This window comes from Plectropomus leopardus, chromosome 14 (assembly GCF_026936395.1).
Source record: "Plectropomus leopardus strain MGB_pleo_1.0 chromosome 14, ASM2693639v1, whole genome shotgun sequence".
Lineage (NCBI taxonomy): Eukaryota > Metazoa > Chordata > Actinopteri > Perciformes > Serranidae > Plectropomus > Plectropomus leopardus.
In genome coordinates this window covers 8852718-8874640 of record NC_142189.1, presented here as the reverse complement: position 1 = coordinate 8874640, position 21923 = coordinate 8852718, and the positions used below count along the sequence as shown (strand labels likewise).

Here is a 21923-nt window from a genome sequence, read left to right as displayed (position 1 = left end):
CATGTCAAATGAATAAAACATTTTTTAAAAAGTTGATTTATATGTTGTATTAAAAATCTAAATGTTCAAAGTTACCAGTAACTAAAGTTATCATATAAATGTAATAAAAAGTGCAACATTCATCTCTAAAAATTTAGTTGATTAGAGGTAAGCACCATGGAAGCAGCTTAAACTCATGTATCAGTACTTCAAAATTGTACATAAATACAGTAAATGTATTCAATTACACTCAAAGACTGGGAATAGTACTGTAAATACAACCAAATGTGTTTTGGTGGGTTTTATTTATATTAGAAAATAAGAAAAACATTTGTAGAAGTTTTAGTGCTAGCACAGTAATGGAGAGTTACCAACTTTAGTCAAGTACATTTAAGTACAATTCCAAGGGACTGCTTTACTTGCGTACTCCATTTTAAATTGTTTCATAATTCTACTGCAGTACATTTTAGAAACACTTTTCACTCCAATATTGATTTGAGAGAGCTGTTACTAGTTTGGAGATTAAAATTTTACAAAAAAAGATTATCTGACATAACATGATGTTTTACTATTGATGTATTACACAGCATTGCATCAGTAATAGTAATTTGATACTCTATCTCTTGGCACTCTTTTTTCAGCAAAGTTTCTCAGTACTTCTTAGACCACTGTGCTAACACGATTTAGTTAAGGCCACAGCTTGATCATTAACTTGGGGGCGCACACGTCTAGAATAACATTTAATGACCTTTATGAAATTTTAATGTTCCAACAGCAATTACCAGCATCTTGTTTTGCCGCAGTGAAAGATAAATAGAGTTAGACACAGTAAATTATTGGGCAAGAAACAGCATATCAGGAAAGTGATCAGTTCCTGTTAGTTGAGGTAAAAATATCTGAGGTAGCAAAGATTAAAGTCATGATTATATAATGAGTTGAAGTGGATTTTAGCTTTTTTCTTTTTCACCTTTTTTGCTTTGTCATTTTCATTTTATGTTTTAATTGGAGGAAACAGATGTGTTCACTTTACTAGGAGTCTTGTAAGTGCCGACCTGCATTGGAAAAAATGCAAAATCATGCAAAGTGCTGCTGGTGACGAATGGCTGCACAAATAAAGGGACAGGAGCTTTGTCGTCAGTCTGTTATCATCCCTGTCCATCCTAACACCTGGAGTCAATTTCAGGGACACTCAGCAACAACCAGCCGTAGTGCAGCCTGTGCATACCTGTAGAAGCCATTTCCCCAAGAGAAGTAAATGTAATGTAGTTCACCAATTTGTACACAGGGTGTCACCTTTGTGCTGTGATCGATTTTTAAAACTTTCCATTTGTCTTTCCATTCTGCTTTAGTGAAATATTGGACAGACTATTTGGGGCTTTAACAGAATTTAAGAGGAGAAATATATCTTTGGTAGAACTGCAACAAGAAGACATCTGAATCATGAAAATGTCTAAATTATTATTATTATTATTAAATGATTATTTTCTCTGGCAAATGCCAATGTTGTAGTAGACTGATGATTTTGTGATCTTATATTTAAAAATAAAAATGTTGTGCAGTCAGTCTGCCTGTATTTGCATTTTGCGTTTTTGTAGGCTACATAGTCTTAGGAAATTGTTTCAAATCCAAACGGTATAGGTTCAGAGATGTCCAGAATTAATACATCTGTGAGAAACGCTTGTGGTAGCAAGGGTGCATAAGAGATGGAGATTAAACTACGTTTAAAAAAAATGAAATCTAAATTTGTCCTTAAATCCTGCTACATCTTTTGGATTTGGATTTGCATCTTTAAACACATAATTATGGAAAAGAAAATTGAATAAATAAATTATGTTATTAACAACATGATAAAATCATAAAAAGGGATAATTAAATTATATATCACTGATGCAATTCACATCCTCACAGTTTTTTGGTTCTTTTTACTGATGAGATATTCCTGATATAACAATGCACACGGTTCCAAAATTATTTAAACTTTGCACACATTAAGTTGTGTACAAAGTATTTGCCCGGAGGGCGAGTTGGGATGTTTGTCATTTATGTAAATGTTAAATGAAATCACGAAAACCTTTCTAAACTTTGTAGCTAAAGGCTATTTAAACCTCCCGACATGATTCTGTTTGTATTTTGAAGTCTCTCAAACTGATTTTTGCCCCCGCCTTGTGTTTGCATGCTGCTATTGCTTTCATTTAGTCTATTTTTTTGCTGCTGTATGCATCATTTGTATTAACTACACTGTGTCATATTTGTCCAAGAATATTTTAAAAAATCTTTACAATGAGAAAGTGATAATGAAATCAAGCGATTCACAATGGTTAAATGTTTGGTTCATTTCAGCCTTGGGAAGGTTTTGTAGTTCTTTAAAGACCAATGAAATACGAGTTCCTTACAGTAAGCCAATAGGATGTGGGCACATTCAACGACAGCCAATCAGAATCCGACTGATCCGAGTTCCAGGAAGTGGCACAAAGTCGCCGATCTTGCTTTCCTCTCAAGTACCAATGATAGTAGTTTGACAGCGAGCTAGCTAGCTTGTCTTCGCCACTACTGACTGACCTCCGCTCCTAAGATGGCTGGTGTACGAGCCCTTGGTGTTCTTTCCAGATTATCACCAAGGAGATATGACCTACTGACAGGTATAAACTTACATATACATGGCATAAATAAATTACAGAAAAGAATATCGCGGAGCATGTTGCTGAAACTACGAGACTGGCTAACGTAGATGGGTAATTAGCTCGTTAGATTAGCTTAGCTCCGGGGAATGTTGCGAAGAAATGTGCGGCAGTGCTTCATACAACATGTTTTTTTCAACATATATATAAATGAAACTTTAATGAGAATATTCATAGAAAGTGGAGCTTTTTAGCGAGCAAATTTAAATGTAAAATTGTTATCTGTGGTCGCTGAATAGCTTTCTGCTTCGAAATCAAGTTTCTAGCTCAGAATTAAAGTTTTTAGATAGACTGTTTGATTCCAGTTTTGACTCAAAGTGAGGACAGTTGAGACGCAGATATTAAGATTTTTGTGCCATTGATCCGTCATTGTGTTAGCCACTGTTGCATTGCTGTCTGAATGGTAGGGGAATGTAGGTGAAGGGTCATTTTGCGCCGGGCTGCACAGCACGTCCCAGACCGTCTGAGGTCACAGCAACATTAAGTGAACGTCTCATTCACACATCACCTGTGTGTTGTACGAGGACTGTTTGTTTAGATGCAGAGTCCAGGGCTTAATATAATGCGTTTAATGTAAGGGTGAAGCAGCTAGGCAATGTGCAGCATGATGGATGACGTGTAAAGTATGTCATACACATGACATGACTGTAATAATGTTTTAAATAGAATCCACTAAATAATAGATTAAAAATGTTATTAATACATCAGGAGGGCATAATGTCCTTGACCTCACAACACATTATAATAATACATTTAACGACATGTTGTTTAAATAATTTCTAAAAAAAAAATAAAGAAAGAAAGAAAGTACATGGCCTCAATTTTATCTTAGTAATTACTGCAATGAAATAATCTCCAGAAATGTATCACCTGGTCCATCATTTATAGACATAACTTCTCACCTCACACATATTTTACTGGACTTATAGAACCATACTATATGTAAACAAATCCTTATTTTGCAACTAAACAAGGAACTACGTGTTTGGTTCTGAATCCAGCTGATGCTGTCGTGGGTCAGATATGCTTCTTATCTACCAAAAATAATAAGAGGAATACATCATTTGTTTCAGAAAGATATTGTCTCTGTTCCCTATTTGATTACTTTTTGGAACAGCTTTAGACCTTAATTGGAAAAATATCTGGAATTTTAAGTACTTGTTGACTAATAAAACTAATAAAATTCAACATAGACATTACCCAGCTAACCATTATCTTGTCAAGATGGAAAAAAATGTAAAATAAAATATCAATGTTAATTGTTCATTCTGTGCAGAACTCCCAGAAAAAATGATTCATTTATTTTGGCTCTGTGCCCATACTGAAAAGGTTTTGTTTAGTATCAATAATTGTAGTGGCAAAAAAATCAAAGAATATTGTATTATTATCATACCTTTGGCAAAATATCATATCTACAAATCTAAGTACAAATAACACCAAGCCCTAATTTACTGCATTTGAAAATGAAGCAAAAACTTTACATTAAAAAACACCTCCTCAGAAAACAAGAAGGCTATCAAGACGAGGAATTAGTGCATCCTCTTTGATGTATTTGTATGTATGAATATTGTTTTCAGGCTTTGTGTGTGTATACTGTCCCCTGGCATTTTCTCTCTCTTTTATTCACTTGTTTATCGTGATTGATTTATATCACTTATATGTGTTTTGTATTTGATTTATTGATTCAGAACTTTGAGATGAAAAAAAAAAATACTGTAATAATGTATTGCTTACTATCATTTCCCTTTTTTCAGGCGGTACTCTTAGGACCTTCTCAGTAGCTCCAGCAATGCTCGGTAATGCAAAAACTCACAGTTATACAGTATACAGGTAAAATAAGGTCACCCTATCCAGTGGCACAATTATTCACCCCTCTATACATTATGTTCCTTCTCTATTTTTAGCCCGCACCCATGTGAACTATGAAGTCAAGGGCGATGTTGCTGTCATACGCATGAATGCCCCAAACTCCAAGGTGAGCCCTTATTACAAATTTTTCTTTCCTTTTCTGATATAAGCGGTTGTAATGTGAAGCTAATTGTCTTTTGTTTCTCTCCAGGTTAACACACTCTCAATCCAAATGCAAAAGGAGATGGCGGAGGTCATGAATGAAGTGTGGGCCAACAACGCTGTTCAAAGTGCTGTCCTCATCTCCGCAAAGCCCGGATGCTTCATTGCAGGAGCTGATATTAAGTAAGCGAAATCTTATTAAATCCTCTGCTCATCGAGTTTTGAGCGTGTGCTGCTCTTAAAGTCTTTTAATTGTGACTCTTGTGTTATTTATACAGCATTATTAACGTATTATTATGTTAGTCGCATCTCTGTCTGCTTATGAACGTTCTTAAATGAAAAGTTTGTCGCTGAAGCACAGCACAAATGTTATGCATTCTCAGTATTAAGATCTTTTATCATTTTTGAATGATTTGTCAAAATGGCCATGCTGGGATGTTTCTGTTACAGTATGATCCAAGCATGCAAAACTCCAGAGGAGGTCACCACACTTTCTCAGGAAGGACAGAAGATGTTCGAACTAATTGAAAAATCTCCTAAGCCCATTGTCGCTGCCATCAATGGCTCCTGCTTAGGAGGAGGCTTAGAGGTGAATAAAAGTCATTCCAGCAAGCAGCAATATGTTTAATAGTATCAGAAATATTTGACTCAAGTGACTGATAATAATTTTTTATCTAATGGGATCTTGCTGCGTTTCAGTTTGCCATCGCCTGCCAATACAGAATTGCAACAAAGAGCAAGAAAACTGTTCTTGGCACTCCAGAAGTGATGCTTGGTCTTCTACCTGGAGCTGGTGGCACTCAGAGACTCCCCAAAATGGTTAGTACCAGAAATATATTCCTTACATTTCTTGTTTAAATTACCTGACTTTGTTAAGGTACAAAAACTACACAGTAAGCAGGATGATGCAGATATTAGTATGTGAAAATGTCCTATAGTAGTTAAAACATAGCTTCTTGTGTAAGCAGGGCTCGAATACGGACAGCAAACAACAATTGTTTGTTTTTTTTTAAATATTGGTTGCATTAGTAATATTCTTCTGTCACCATCAGAACTGGAATCAGAAAATGCTGCACATGCTTAATGAAGAAACAAATGAAGTTGTTTGACTATGGCGTTAAAAGTCTGAAACTCGTCAGAGCACCATTCATTTGCATAAACATCAAAAGCGAATGTGCAAATAGATTTAGCTGATGAAAAACCGGATGAACCTGAATGAATAGATAAGATGAAATAAATATTATTGTAATGAGATATAACACAAACTACAAAGATTTTTGTTTGGTTACTGTAATGACATCTTTTAACATTTTGTTATGTCACATTTCAGTGTTAAGATGACATAAAATGTCATAGTATCTTAACTCAAAATATTGTGAACATATGTTCAGTTTTGGTAACGAAAATATAACGCCTGGTTTCAAACCTGGGAACCACTTTAAAAAATGAGTGTTGAGCCCTGGCAGGTACAAGACCTGAAATGGCTTAGCTGCAGCACACAATAATCTGGTTAATGCTCGTAATTGGTTTATGATGCAGACCAGTTAAGAGATCATTTCCGTCTGCCCACCATCAACATCTCCGTCCTTCAAAGCGCAGTACTGTTACCATATAACTTCTGTTCCTAACATAAGATTTCACATAATTTTTCTTTTATTTCCTGCAGGTTGGCCTACCCAGTGCCTTTGACATGATGCTGACAGGAAGAAATATCCGAGCGGATAAAGCCAAAAAGATGGGGCTCGTCAACCAACTTGTAGACACCCTAGGTAGACAATCTTGACTCCCATAGAAATAAAAACTCTAAACAGCCAAAAACAGAGTTTCCACAGATCCTTAAAAAGTCTTAAAGGACACTGAATACATTAATATGAAAATAAGGCTTTAATTGGTATTAAAATGTCTGAAATCAACCTTTTAAAAGTCTTAGTAGTATAAAGACACTGGAAGTAGGACTTATGAATTGCTTTTTTTCTGACTGCATTGTTAAATCTCAACACAATTTGTTAATATTTATCTGTTTATTTAAAAATCATTTGTCTTACACTCTTCATGATGGGAATAAAAGTAGTGGAATCTCACACACAGAAGGAGACCCACAAAATAATTAAACTCTAAAAAAAAATGCCAGGTGTTTCCCAATTCTTACCAGATCTAACTTTTCAACTGGACCAATAATTTTATGTTTTGTGTATCAATAAACTTAGGCAACATTCTCCTGAACTTCTGAATGGTTGGTTCATGGTTGTTGTTTTTGGGTTGTTGATTTTTCTTTTTTTTTTTTTGGTTATAGTAAAATTGGTCTTAAATTTTTATCCCAAGTGGCATGAAAAAGTATTCAAAAGTATTACATTTAATTTGCCTTAAACTGCAGCAACGCTGTTAAACAGAGTTTTATTGATTCACCACTGAATGCAGCACTGCATGATTTTGGAGTATTTTACTCTGCGTCAGTTGACCTTTAGGTTAGTAGTTCGACTGAATCTGTTCGTGCTGTTTCTACTCATATTACAGGACCCGGCCTGAAGAGTCCAGAGGAAAGAACAATAGACTACCTTGAGGAAGTTGCCATTGAATATGCCAGAGGGATCGCCAATAAGAAGATCCCTCTCAAAAAAGAGAAAGGCACGATGGAGAGTAAGTTGTGCTGCGTTTATTGAGCATTTGACTGTTTGTAGTCACTTTATTTTGCCTCATCATAAATCAAAAAAAAATTACATTAAAGAGTTAATGTTCTTTCTCCGTAGAATTTCAAGACTACGTTATGAGCTTTGAGTTTGTGCGGAATCAGATTTATAAAACTGTCTACGGAAAAGTTATGAAGCAGAGCAAGGGGCTTTATCCAGCACCCCTGAAAATCATTGAAGTAAGTAAAAATTCCTTCTCGTCAGCAATAACTCTCTTCAGCTGTTGTTTTTAATCTGGAAGTATTGGGAGAATTTGAGAAATGAGTCCAGTCAGTGTGCAACTGTATTTTATCTGTTTGGTGTGGAAAATGGTGTTTAAGTAACTATTTAATTGACAGAAAAATGACTTCTTTCTCTGGCAACTGATTATCAATTGATGTTTAAGTAATTTGTTAATTAAATACCAAACCTTTACTGGCCAACAATTGTTCATTATGAATAATTATTTTAAGAAATCTTCTTTTTTTAATAATCTTAGAAAGATTAAACTTGATAGAAAGTTGGTTTCTATTTGACATGAATTGATACTAAATTGCCCTTTTTTTTTCTCCCTTTCAGTGTGCGAAAACTGGAATCGAACAAGGCCCCGTTGCTGGATACTTAGCGGAGTCCCAGGTAACGTTTGTTGGCCTACATTATCTGTATTATCTGTATCTGTCAGTATTTACAGAAGTACATTGTGTAGCTGAACATCACATATTAATATAATATGTGACGTTTAATAATATTCATGTTTGTCGCAGAACTTTGGTCAGTTGGCAAAAACCACCGAATCGTCAGCCCTGATTGGTCTCTACCACGGTCAAGTCGCGTGCAAGAAGAACCGCTTTGGAACTCCCGAAAGAGAAGTGAAGTACGTGTGTATCACTCTCACACGCTGAGCCTGTTTGTGATGTTGGATTTTTAACGGACGCTCAGACCAGTTTGTTTGGTCGTGGTTAAATACGTGGTCAGCGCTAAAGTCTGATATGCTTGTTAGATTTACAGAAACAGAAGACTGCCCGAGTCTTTGGTTTAAAGGATGTATAAGAGTCTTCCTATCATCGCAAACAACAATCCTGTTGTTTTTGTTTGCTTGTTTGTTTTTACCATCAGGACTCTTGCCATCCTGGGAGCAGGTCTGATGGGAGCAGGCATCGCCCAGGTGACTGTGGACAAAGGTGTGAACACAATCCTCAAGGACACCACTCTGTCTGGACTGGCCAGGGGAGAACAGCAGGTTTACAAAGGGTGGGTTAACGCGTCAGGCGTGTAAATATGACTTGTTTTGTTGATTGAGGATATTTTTGTTACAGCAGGATAAGGAGGTGGATGAACTGGTAACAAGCAGCTAAAGGTGCTAACAATGCGAAGAGTGCTGACAGAGCTAACAGTGTTAACTGGGGGGATATTAAAGGCAATAAAAGCCCCCCCCCCAAAAAATCATTTTGATCAGCATTGAAAAAGTCTTAAAAAGCTGCAGGAATCTTGTATTAATGTTCTGAATATTGCATACAGCTCCTGCAAGTAAATTTGTGTCAGTATAGTTCCAGTCTAATGACAGAATAAAGTTATAGTTTAGAAGGAGAAAAGTAGTGCATTATGTCGCATAAATGTTTTGAAACCCAAAATGTGTGTCTTATTTAAAATAAAGGCTAAACGACAAGACCAAAAAGAAGAACATCACGTCATTTCAGAGGGACTCCATCCTGTCGAACATGAGCGGCACGTTGGATTACAGCAGCTTTGAAAAGGCGGACATGGTTATTGAAGCTGTGTTTGAAGACATCAACATCAAGCATGCCGTCCTGAAGGAGGTGGAGGCTGTAAGTGTGACTGAGAGGAGGCTTGATAGGCCTTTGTTACTAAAAGAATGTACTCCCTTTTTTGTCAGTATCATTTTTGTAGCATTTAATCCAGGACACTATTTGTTAAGATGTGACTTTGAGCTACGATCTAATAAACGTTTGTCTACAGGTGGTTCCCCCTCACTGCATATTTGCCAGCAACACGTCTGCTCTGCCTATCAAGGATATTGCTGCTGCCAGCAAGAGACCAGATAAGGTTTGTACCTGCGAGCCTTTTAGTACAAAGATGCTTGTAAATGAAAGGAAGCAATGTTGATTATTTCCTGTCTATCATCAGGTGATTGGAATGCACTACTTCTCTCCAGTGGACAAGATGCAGCTCCTGGAGATTATAACCACTGATCAGACGTCCAAGGACACCACGGCCTCCGCTGTGGCAGTCGGCCTGAAGCAGGGCAAAGTCATCATAGTTGTTGGGGTGAGGTTTAGCATCATGTTTCGTCTTACTAAATGTAGTTGCTAAACAATTGATATTTTCACTTTTAAAACTGAACTTTTTTTGCACTGAGGAAAGAAATGCACAGAATTACCAGCAATTACATAAACTTTCATAGGTAAACTATTTTAATGTTATGTGCTATTTGTACATAAATTCTCATAGTCTATTCATTGTAGTTTTATTTGATTTATTTATGTAAGTGGTAGTTTTTGGTTTATGTTAGAATTACTAGACTCACTTGGATGGAAATTTTATACATATTTGAAATACAAAACAGACTAAATACTTTGGTTGAGTGCGTAATGTATCAAATAGAAACATTTGAAATGTAGTCTCATGTCTAGATATCTGTTTTCTTCTGTGTGCTAGTTCTCCTTTTCTGCACTAACTTTTAAAAAGGACAACAAATGACTAAAAATAAAGTGGTTGAAGGTGATTCAGTAAAAATATTTATCACAGCAGCAGCTTGATGCATGTTAATAATTATAACGTTATTGCACTTTAGTAAAATATTAAACCAAGGTCTTTCGTCTTTACAGGATGGACCCGGATTCTACACAACAAGGTGTCTGGCTCCCATGTTGGCAGAAGCAGTACGAGTACTTCAGGTTAGTAGTATTACTACAGTTAAAAATGCAGCTGTAAACACTATATTTGTGATGTAGAGTAGTAATAGGATTTAGGTCCTATGATGGACAGAGTCAGCTCAGTTAAATGAAGCATATGCATTATTCTGGGATAGCTGTTATACATGCGATTAATTCATCCATTTGCTCTCACAGGAAGGAGTCGACCCCAAGAAGTTAGATTCACTCACCACCGGCTTCGGGTTCCCTGTGGGTGCAGCCACACTGGCTGATGAAGTTGGTATTGACGTAGCCGCCCATGTGGCCGAGGACCTCGGCAAAGCTTTCGGCTCCCGCTTCGGTGGTGGAAATGTGGAGGTTCTGAAGACCATGGTGGACCTGGGATTCAAGGGTACGGGTGGTCACATTGTGCCCAGTTTTTGATAAAGTGCTTGAGTTTGAATTAATGTTTGCATGTTTTATTAAAATGTATTAATCCTTGCTTCTATTTTTTTTTTTTTAACTCAAGGCCGCAAATCAGGAAAGGGTTGCTTCGTCTACCAGCCAGGACTCAAGATCAGAGAAGTAAACCCAGAAATTGGAGATATCCTTGAGAAATACAGGCTGACCCCAAATCCTGCTGTGTAAGTTTTCACTGCATGATTGTATGAGTAGCAATGCAGTGATTTAACAAACTATGCAGATTTTCTTTTGAATTATTATCATATAAACAAAACAAAACCTATTGTGCTTTGCTTAAAAAATACATTTTACAGTGATTGTTTACAGTGATACAGTGATTTTAAAATGTTTAACTGATTAGATACTCTGTTCTTACCTGGAAATTTTTTTCACAGTTCCTCAGACTCTGACGTGCAGTACAGGCTCGTCTCCCGATTCGTCAACGAGGCCGTGCTGTGTTTGCAGGAGGGCATTTTGAACAACCCTCTGGAAGGAGACATCGGGGCTGTGTTTGGGCTGGGATTCCCCCCCTGCCTTGGAGGTCAGTTAGACTCTCGTTGTGGTCGTCTGAGCCGCTCTTTCTCCCAGGCTGCATCCTCTGTTAATGGGAAGAGCATAAAGGGTTAATCTAGGTTAAAAACCAAATAAATTTTCAGTCAAATTTAGATCAGACTTGTGTTAACCACCTGTCCCCTTCAGTTTACACAATACGTCTTCACAGAAATAAAAACAAGCCTAAAGCAATATCCCTGTTATTACTTTAACATCCTGTGATAACATTTTTAACAAAATATCTTTGCACTTCCAGGGCCTTTCCGTTTCGTGGACACCTTTGGTGCCGACAAGCTGGTAGCGAAGATGAGGCAATACGAAGCCGTTTACGGGAATCAGTTCACACCGTGCCAGCTCCTCATCGATCATGCAAACGATCCCAGCAAGAAATTTCACAAGTGACCGACTCACCGTGTGTGCCAGTAGATTTTAATCGACCTCCAGTCTGACACAAGAATGTGCCTAACATTTCACCAGTGAGGAGGCTGAAAAAATAATCTCAGTTGCCAGTTTATTAGGTAGCTAAAACTAATGCAGTGTAATACAGCAGTCCTAAGCCAAAACAAAAACTGAACACTATAACTTTCATCGTGATAGTTTTTATTACAGGACTGTTGTACTCGTTTTAGCTGGTGCATTTGATAAAGTGGCAACTGAGTGTGAAATGTGAGCAATATTGGATGTTTTTTTTGTAACATTATTGATTTACTTAATGATGTATAGATTAGGGAGCAGCTTGTGAAATGACTGGAGGCAAAAGAAAATATTTTCCATCTGGCAAATAAATTCTTCATTATTGATGAATGCACTGTAAAATCTCACAAGTTGATCTTACTTAAAATAATCTTGAAAACTGATTGCATTAAAAAGGAAGTAAATATAACTAAATCTTAATTTCATATCAATTTTATATCTAAGTGTTAAGTTTACTTAAATTGTGTTTGTATTCACTTAATTTTGTAAAGTTGTTGCAACTTAAAAATGACAAGTGAAATTGACTGGTTCTTTTTAAGAGTTAGTAACTTCAGTAAATGGAGTTATTCTGAGGTAACTTGATCATCAGAAAGAGGATTTTGCCAATGATAAAGTTAGATGACATATGAGTTCTGTTTTCTTAACATGTTATAAAATATACAAATATGACTAGTATGCAACTTGCAGAATAAAGATATATTGTACAGTTAATACCTGGTTAACTAAAGTCACTGAAACTTCAAAAGATGAATTTAATGAAACTTGTCATTTTTAAGTTGCAACAGCTTCACAAAATCAAGTAAATGAAACTAAATTTTAAGTAAGCTTAACAATTAGATATAGAGTAAACATAAATAAAGACTACTACTTGTATTTACATTTTTTTTCTTAAAGCAAAATCAACTCGTCAGATTTTACAGTGTGTCTACCAGTATGGTTCAACGACTGGCTTTCTTTTTTTTGTACATTTAAGGCTGTCTGGCTTGCTTCGAACAATGTTGTAAATGTGAAGCCTGAATAAAACTTTGTAATTGACTCAAACCTGCTTTTTTAATCTCAAGGTGCGTTCAAGTGCTATCATGAGTCGGTAATTTATCACGTTTACAGAATGAGACCATAGCTGGGAAGATTTGCTCCAATGCAATTCGCTGCGCAGGTCACATGTCTGATTTCCATTGTCCGCAGAGCAGGGTGTGTACCGCGGGGAGGCTGTGTGGGCTGGGCCGGGGCGGCTGGGTGTTTTTCCTCAGCAGCAGCATCCTCTAACATCTTGTGACATCGCCTCTTTTTCGGGAAGATGCTAAGGGCGGAGGAGACGGGATGATGAAAGCGGCTCACATGAGGTGTGTCTAAGCGCTAAAGGAAATGCAAGCACCTGCACGCAGAGGACACATTTTGCACCCCGCCCGAGAAAATGGCTTTTTGACGTGGTGAGGATACTTTTTCAATTTCTGAGCAAAAATGTCTAAAAGCAAACATTGCGAGGCGGTGAGGGTGGTGGTCCGCTGCCGGCCGCTGAGCAGGAGAGAGGCGGCCGCAGAGTGTGATAACATTTTGCAGATTGATGACAGACTGGGGCAGATCACCATCAGAAACCCGAAAGCGCCACCTGATGAGCCCATGAAAGTGTTCACGTTTGATTCCGTGTACGGCTGGGGCTCAAAACAAAGCGACATCTATGACGATGCTGTGAGACCTCTGGTGGAGTCGGTGCTCCAGGGCTTCAACGGGACTATATTTGCGTATGGGCAAACTGGGACAGGTAAAACACACACCATGCAGGGGGTGTCAAACGACCCAGACATGAGAGGGGTCATACCGAATTCATTTGTGCACATTTTCACACAAATATCCAGGACTCAGAATCAGAAGTACCTGGTGAGGTCATCATATCTTGAGATCTATCAGGAGGAAATCAGAGATCTGCTGTGCAAGGACAACAACAAGAAGCTAGAGCTGAAAGAAAGTGCCGACTTTGGGGTTTACGTTAAAGATCTATCCTCTGTGGTCACAAAGAACGCAGCCGAGATTGAACATGTGATGAACATAGGCAACCAGTCCAGATCTGTGGGGTTCACCAACATGAATGAGCGCAGCTCTCGCTCCCATGCCATTTTTGTAATAACGGTGGAGTGCAGTGAAGTGGGGCCAGATGGCGAGGACCACATCCGGGTTGGGAAGTTAAACATGGTCGACCTGGCTGGAAGCGAGCGCCAGAGCAAGACAGGTGCAAAGGGGAAGCGTCTTAAGGAGGCAGCCAAAATCAACCTGTCCCTGTCAGCTCTGGGGAATGTTATCTCAGCCCTGGTGGACGGGAAGAGCACCCACGTCCCGTACAGAGACTCCAAGCTGACCCGCTTGCTCCAGGACTCTCTGGGTGGCAACGCAAAGACAGTCATGATCGCAACAGTGGGGCCATCGCACAAGAACTTTGAGGAATCCCTGGCCACGCTGAGGTATGCCAGCCGGGCCAAGAACATCAAGAACAAACCTCGGATTAATGAAGATCCTAAAGATGCTCTTCTGAGGGAGTTTCAGGAGGAGATTGCACGCTTGAAAGCCCAGTTAGAGGAGCGAGGGATGTTGGCAAAAGAGAGGAGAAGGAGGAGGAACAGCAAAAGGCTGAGTAAAAGTCTGGCTGGTATGGAGGAGGAGATGCTCAGAGAGAAGGATGGAGATGTTTGGAAGGCTTTAGAAGAAGGACCAGAGGTGGAATCACACATAAAAGATGGAGTTGACGTCCCAAAAGCCCTGACCTGTCAGGGGAGCGGTGAGAAGTTAAAGCACCTGAATGAGAACAGAAAAAGTTTAGTGGACATGCAGTGGGACCAGGATGCTCTGGAGAAGATCATTGAGAAATATAAGGTGCGTATGAGGCGTGTCTGCCTTTTTTAAAATACAGTACGGTGTCTGATAAATGAGACACAGCAGGAACAAAAGAAATTTACATAAATAATTCATTGTATGTCTTTGTTCACAGGCTATGGAGAGCAAACTGTTAGTGGGAGGAAAGACTATAATTGATCACACTAATGAACAGCAAAAAATGCTGGAGCTGAAGAGGCAAGAGATTGCAGAACAGGTATGTAAAAACTGATATATTTATGTTTGTTCTTCTTAAAAAACACAACTTTTGTGTCGGGCTGTCACAGGAGGATAACCTTCATTTTCAGTGGTGCATTGTTTGCATTCATTTTTCGAGCTGAATCTTCTGTGCGTTTTGCAGATAAGACGAGAGCGAGAGATCCAGCAGCAGATGATGCTGCAGGACGAGGAGACCTTAGAAATGATAGAGACGTTCTCCTCCCTGCAGCAGGAAGTGGAACATAAGACAAAAAAGCTGAAGAGGGTAAGATGACTCATATGCTGACGCATCCCGATGCCATCATCACAAAAGCAATCAATCATAATTTAATCAGTTATTTGCGGTTGAGAATCTTTTTGTAAGAGAGATGTCGGCAGGAGAGGCAACACTAGTGAGTCCAGGTTTGTCTGGATGAAGCTCTTACTTCCTGTTTTTTGGAATAAATACATTTTCTAGTTGGTTTCAAGACTTGAGTTTATTTTATTCAAATTGGGAACTGATTGGGCTACACAGTATGCAAAAAAGAAACATTATTACGATTATTTTGACCAGGTTTCCCTCGGATCCTTAAAACGGGTGTTGAATTAATTAATAAAAAAATAAGGCCTTAATTGTTATAAAATTGACTTAAATTAATGTTTCAAAAGTCTTTATGTTGCTCAGACATGGAAAGTAGGAATTTATTTTTATTTGACAATGCAAAAAAAAAAAAAAAAGTCTTTTCTTAAACATGATGAGCAGTGGAATGTCACACGCAGACTGAGAAACACAAAACCGCTAAGAAAACTGTCCAAAAAGCCAAATATATCCCACTTCTGCTGGTAAACCAAATAATTGTCTCCATGTTTCAATGTAACTTTTTCACTGGAAAAAAAACATGTCACAAGTCATATTTTTATGTCAATAACCATATGGGATAAATAAAATTGTCCATCTCCAGTTTTGACTATTAGCACATTAGTCTTAAACTTAATTCTGATTGACATTAAAAAAGTCTTTAAAAGTCTTAAATCTACCTTTCCTTAACCCTCATTTTGACAGATAATGCAATATGAGTCAATTTTTAGTGGGTTTAGTTTAGTCATTAGTTAGTTTAGTCATTTTTGTGTTTTATTTTCATTGAAAAATGCAGCTCTGTAACACCACCATGCTTCATTGTGACAGGTTTTACCTTTATCACATTGCAGCTCCTGTGATTTGCATATTACACGTCATATGTGATAATATTTTTGTTTGATTGTGCAGGCTAAGTAAGTTAATATACCCATGTACTCTGTCTTCTCCTGTACAGTTTTACTGACACTAGTTGTAATATTGTAATGATTTGTTTCCTGCTCTGTCCAGTTATATGCCAAACTGCAGTTGGTGAAGGCCGAGATGAGAGATGTCATTGATGAACACGTCATAACCAGACAGGAGCTCGAACAGACTCAGACTGAACTCACCAGAGAACTCAAGTACAAGTAAGCGGCCACATTAATTCTCATATTCTGTTTGCAATGTCATTTTCGTCTTTTTTTCTCCACACCAGCATCATATGTGGCTTTTTATTTTATTCCTGTGCATGTCAAGACAGAGAAGGCATAAAAAACTCACTTATGTTGTGCTGTTTAGAATAAAGAGTTAATAAAATGTATTATTTATTCATGAAAAGGTTGCAATAAAGCTGTGGTCGTCGACAGGCACTGATTCTAAACCTGCATGCTATCTAGGTGTGGGGGGGAAATAGATACAGCATAGTATTGTAATATTTTGTGAAGCAACATAGTATTGATACAAAGATGCCAAGTACTGATTTTTTATCATATAAATTATTATTATAGCAAATAAAATTAAAACGTTTGGCAGCCTGTATTAAAATCAATTGCTTCAGTCCACTAGATACTTTTTGCTGCAATGAAAAAATGATTGAAGTGACGTCTGCTTTATCGAATGAAGCAGATGTTGATGAAGTTTTCCTTTGGGGGCATAATTCACGGCTGAAAACAGTTATAAATTGCCATATATCTTTATATATGTTATGTAATACTCAGCATACTGTAAAACATTTAAAATCATAATAATATTGTATTCTGAATATATTATTGTGAAAATATTATATTCTGCAGCCTGCAGGGATTCCCACCCCAAATGCTATCAGACATTTTTATATAGTTGTAAGATGTTTTCTACATATAATTTAAGTTACGTATTGAGCATTGATAAAATGCAATTAAGGCTGTGTTGTACTGTATTTTCAGAAATGTTGTTTATAAAACTATTTTGGGGTTATTTATTTGACAGACAATGTTCTCTTTAGATTAATTTATTTGCTTTTGTGAAATATGATTATATTAATTTATTTGCTATTGTGAAATATGATTATATTCTGCAAATCAAAATCTAAAACTTCAAAGATTCAATTTACAGATACAGTTATGAACAGTTTATTTCATGCTACTTTATTTTGACAGTTTTTTTTTATGATGAAAAAGGAGTGAGCACGCCTCACATGCTCAAGGCTTTTCATTGCTCGGTAAGCAGTTTGCTTAATTGGCAGAAAAAAAAACAATCAGTGCTGGTACAGTATGTTGAGTATTACTGGATGACTCATTTGTGTGCTGCACCATTTTCCAGGGATAAAACTTTTTTTAACAGAAATGGAGAGAAACGTGTTTATTACATGTATTCCAGTGAAAGCAGTTTAACTGTTATTTTGTAGTTGTTTTAATGGATTGCTTCCTGTGACCTCAGCTGACACGAACTTGTATTTCATGTTGCAGATATCTCTTGATTGAGAACTTTATACCTCCAGAGGAAAAGAACAAGATCATGAACAGGCTGCACTTTGACAGCGAGGAGGACCAGTGGAGACTCCAGCCCGTCATTCCATCAGAGAGGTCAGTCAATTAAGTGATGCAGCGGAGAAAGAAAAATACTCAGATACAAATTGTATATGAATCACAGAGTGCATTAACTTGATCATCTGGGTAAAAGAGATATCACCCGTTTCTGCACCATCAGCTACCTGAATGGACCACAAAGCAAAGCTGTAAGGTAGATTGTGTGCAAGGGTTGCTCCTTTTAAACTGGAAAACTTTAACTCTGCTATTGCTATTTTGGCACTTTTGACCTCCATACATTATACCTGAATGCACCTGCAGTGCTGTCAGTTATAAATTTACTTATTAGGAAATCAGTAACAGAAGTTTAAGTAGTTTAGGCAGGCTGAAGGAAATTAGGCAAAAGACAAAAATGTGAACAAAAATGACCTCCAATGAAAGCAGATCATAGATTGATAAGACAAAGAGTTAACTTATGTATGATTGGGAACATAGTGTCTTTCAAATGTTTTAATGATCATGATTTCAATGATTAAAGTTTTTGTTTGTGTCAGCTCCTGTATCTGTTTTGGTACGACCACTAGGAGTCGCCAAAGTCATATGTTTTTTAAAATGTTCACAGAAAGGCTGTAAAGCTGTCTTGCCTTACATGTTATAGATAATTTATGCATTCTGCTGTTCCAGGAAACAGATATTTAAATATAAAAAAAGAGCAGACATCCTTGTTATTTTTCCTTCCGGGGACATTTGGAGAGCTGAGTGGAGGATAACGGAGGTGATAACGAGGGGATTTGCTGGTGGGAGCTCGTCAGTTGACCATATAGGGTGCATGAGCTCTGGAAGCTTGTGTCTTAACCACTATGTGTCCTAAACTGAATCTAAAAATGTATTTTCCCACATCTTTATCTCAGTGCACCCACTCAGGTCAAGAGAAGGCCTCTCTCAGCTGTGGGATACAAGAGGCCAATCAGCCAATACGCACAGATGGCTGTTTCCACGGCAACCGGGACCCCATCAAGATATCAGGTCAGTGATCGGACAGTTGGCAAAAAGTGCAGCCGAGAAGGAGAAGTGAAATCTTGGTCTTAATGCACTCTGTTTCCACGTTCACAGCCTCCTTCTTGGAGCTGGAGGATGTGAAGATGGTTGTAGCCATGGAAACCATTCACAGCATTAACAGTTGTATCTTGTAGTGACATCACTGTAATATCACTAAGTAAAACAACAATGTAAGCAGTCAAGCAAAGACCGGATTTTAAATAATAGCAAGAGATACGGCCTTTTGTAATGAATGAAGGCTTCAATTACACAGTAATAATATAATAACTGTAAGCCAGCTGCAATTGAACCTGCATTTTAACAGCATTTTTTCCAACAGTACAACAATCTAGCCATTAAAGATGTATGTTATGTATGTTAGGACTGTTTGGCTCTCTGTTCACTTATTACCTTCTGAGTATCCAGTTTTTGTTTTTGCTTTGTTTATCAAAGCACTTTTTAAACTCTGTTTTTAAGAGTGAATCATACATATAGTTATTGTCATTATTATCATTCAGTTGATGTATTTATCATATCATAACTCAGCTTTATCTGTTGTTACAGGCTGAGAACATCATGCTGTTGGAGTTAGACATGTCTCCACCGACCTTGTTCACCTTAAACCTTCATGGCGCTCACCTGGAGAGAGCCTTCTCGCCGAGGCTGATGCAGGATCTTCTGGTAACTGTTCCGATCAGAGAGAGGAGAACAGCATCGTCACGGGTCAGGAAGTCCCAGTCCTGGTGAGAAAACATGAAATGTGTTAAAAGTTGTGACTGTATCGACTGCAATGCTGCGTGCATCCTAGTTTCTGAGTTATAAGCATGTATTAGTGGTGTCAGTTAAAGGGGCACTACATTTTTAACTGTGGGGTGGACTGTTGCATCACAATGCAGTGATTAAGTTTCAAAGCACTAAACATGTCTTTGTATGTTTTTCCCTTTTAATTACAAACCACATGTATTTTAATTTTCTCTTGACCAATTTCCCTCCGAGATACCAAGGGTTTTGAACAGGCAAATCTACTGGCATAAAAATTTAAATGGCCCAAGTCTCAGTACAGTGGATATCTCTCAGATATCTCTTATAGTGATTACATCTGTCCCGGTCAACTTGATCATTTTAAGCCGACAGTTATTTTAAACATTTTTTTAGTTTAATTTATTTTTCTCATGCATATTACTTTCTAATTGTCATGTTTAATTTGTATTGTAGCCTGAGGAACACCAAATTTTGCTGCTGGATCTCATTAGCTCTTTTTTTGAAGGTTGTCACAATCTTCGAGGAGACTATGTTTTGTTTTTTTTGTTTTTCTTTTTCTCGTCATGATTTCAATGTACACGCAGCAGCAGCCTCAGCCACAAACATACGGGCTATTGCAAGACAAAGTATCACTGGAAGTAAAGTTAGTAAAAGTAAAGTAAAAAAATAAATAAATACATTACCATAGTAAGATAGTAAGAAGACCCAAAATGAAAACTTTAAGCTGACTTGATTATTAAGTTAGTGAACAGTCGGGGTCGACAGACTATCGGCTTGGCTGATTATCTGGGCTGGTATTTGGCATTTTGCAGATTATCTGTACCTGCCTACCTACCTACCTTTATTTTAATGATAAACGATAAAATTAATTAATAAGTCAGTCTGTTTCTATGGTCTACAGGTATCAAGCACCGCAAGCATCATCCATGGCATCATCCTCATCATCCACCACACTGACATCAGGATCTCAGAGCTTCTCTCCCACTCAGAGACAACGACCATCCTCTGCTGCCTATCTTCCAACATTAGATCCAGTTCAGACAAGCCCCTGATATCCTGATCTGTGCAAACACAACTACTGTACACAGGGCTGGCCTTACAACGAGGTGGAACAAAGGACTCCAGAGAGGCATCTGGGAGGCATGGGGGAAGGGAGGAGGGTGTTATGCTTTGATTTCAAACCTTTTTGTGAGAATCATTTGAGTTAGCATGTATTCAAAGTGGAACAAACATTTGTTTTGTCTACAGATGCCTAAAAAAACGTTCTCTAGTAGTTCTCTTGGCTTACCACAGTCTCAATGAGTGTGATTAAATGGACATGAATAACCTGTTTATAAAGCTTATCCCAGTCATGATCATATTTGGGATATGGTGTTTACGTGAGCACAGAGAAATCGAGTTACACCGGGTTCTCACTGGACATTGAATCACCCTGGTGTGTTAATTGTCGCACAGTCGCCCATCAGCAGTCACCAAGAAGCACATTTCTTCATGCTGGTCAGCAAGACAGTCTGCTCCTCTGCTATGTTCTAACCACATAAAGAGCTCTGTCTCTGCTTGCTTGTGTGTCTCTGTCTATCTATGTGTCAGCCGGTGTGTGTGTTTGTATGTGTGTGTTCGCTCATCTCTTTTTTGCCTGTTTAGACTCAACTGACAAATACCTGGAAGCACTGGATAAATATTTCATAATTTATCACGATCAGATCATTCATTTCATATCAAATATAACCTTTATATTGTCAGAACAGATTATTAGTGTATTCTCCTGCAAGACGCTGCAACTATCACTGCAGATTGTGAGCCTCCTGCAGGGCCTGAGGCCACGGTGCATCCTGTGTAAACAGCCCCATAGCTCTACATGGCCAGCACTGCAGGGAAAATCAGCGTGCTTCTTGGCTCCTCTGCGTCCAGTGTGAACTCGGCATTATTCATATTTCCCATATACGTGCCAGTTTCTTTCAGAGTACTCCAGCTAGCATATTCTCATAAACAGAATATGGTGTTTACATGTTAAATGGGATACTCAAAAAACAGGGTATTCATGCCCATGTAAACACACTCAATTGAATAGCACAGCAAGTCTTTTTGAGGATCCTAGCAATTCTTTTGTTAATTTGGAAATGTACCTGGTCTTTGCCAAAACAGTGGAGGGTGATGGGGAGAAACTGAGGGCCCATACACTGAGGGGCCACCCTGGTTTAGCCTGTATGCTTGATGAATTGTTGCTTCAATTTCTAGCTAATGTAATTGTGAGCCAAAAATGTGAAGAAAGCCTGCAATGCTCTCTTGATTAGCTGCCTTATTTTTTCATAGTTGTGAGATTGTGCAAAGCCCATTTGCTTAAACATGGAAATAAACACTGAAATGATCTTGAACTGCCTATTGTATTTTCCCTAGAGTTATTTTTGCTGTCTTCCTAGGCATAACTGTGGTTGACAGCTTTATAAATATGTGGGAAACTTAAAGACTTTGCAGTGACAGCTTCATACAGTAAGATGACGTTTCCTTCTGGGTCACATGAC

The 21923-nt window shown here is 38.0% G+C and overlaps 2 protein-coding genes across 2 annotated transcripts; both read left to right on the top strand.

Annotated features, from left to right (window-relative positions):
* The first annotated feature begins 2459 nt into the window (after window positions 1-2459).
* Window positions 2460-12735, top strand: hadhab (hydroxyacyl-CoA dehydrogenase trifunctional multienzyme complex subunit alpha b). The gene is made up of 20 exons (XM_042500730.2): window positions 2460-2618; window positions 4412-4453; window positions 4562-4632; window positions 4717-4850; window positions 5118-5256; window positions 5367-5486; window positions 6334-6436; window positions 7182-7304; window positions 7415-7533; window positions 7913-7969; window positions 8098-8207; window positions 8450-8584; window positions 8988-9159; window positions 9311-9397; window positions 9479-9619; window positions 10180-10248; window positions 10423-10618; window positions 10736-10850; window positions 11064-11209; window positions 11477-12735. Exons 1-20 carry the CDS (start codon window positions 2552-2554, stop codon window positions 11620-11622), a joined length of 2292 nt encoding a protein of 763 aa, XP_042356664.2. The 5' UTR covers window positions 2460-2551; the 3' UTR covers window positions 11623-12735.
* Window positions 12736-12886: 151 nt separating this feature from the next.
* Window positions 12887-21775, top strand: LOC121953562 (kinesin-like protein KIF3B). Its single transcript, XM_042500729.2, has 8 exons — window positions 12887-14559; window positions 14675-14776; window positions 14921-15043; window positions 16124-16242; window positions 17542-17658; window positions 18513-18627; window positions 19204-19382; window positions 20303-21775. The coding sequence occupies exons 1-8, from the start codon at window positions 13156-13158 to the stop codon at window positions 20451-20453; spliced, it is 2310 nt and encodes a 769-aa protein (XP_042356663.1). The 5' UTR covers window positions 12887-13155; the 3' UTR covers window positions 20454-21775.
* The last annotated feature ends 148 nt before the right edge of the window (window positions 21776-21923 follow it).

Coding starts and splice junctions, on each gene's coding strand:
- hadhab (XM_042500730.2), top strand. CDS start 2,552: ATGGCTGGTGTACGAGCCCTTGGTGTTCTTTCCAGATTATCACCAAGG. Junction 4,851..5,117: donor ATTGCAGGAGCTGATATTAA/GTAAGCGAAATC, acceptor TTTCTGTTACAG/TATGATCCAAGCATGCAAAA. Junction 10,851..11,063: donor CTGACCCCAAATCCTGCTGT/GTAAGTTTTCAC, acceptor TTTTTTTCACAG/TTCCTCAGACTCTGACGTGC.
- LOC121953562 (XM_042500729.2), top strand. CDS start 13,156: ATGTCTAAAAGCAAACATTGCGAGGCGGTGAGGGTGGTGGTCCGCTGC. Junction 15,044..16,123: donor AGACAAAAAAGCTGAAGAGG/GTAAGATGACTC, acceptor TGCTCTGTCCAG/TTATATGCCAAACTGCAGTT. Junction 17,659..18,512: donor CCCGTCATTCCATCAGAGAG/GTCAGTCAATTA, acceptor TCTTTATCTCAG/TGCACCCACTCAGGTCAAGA.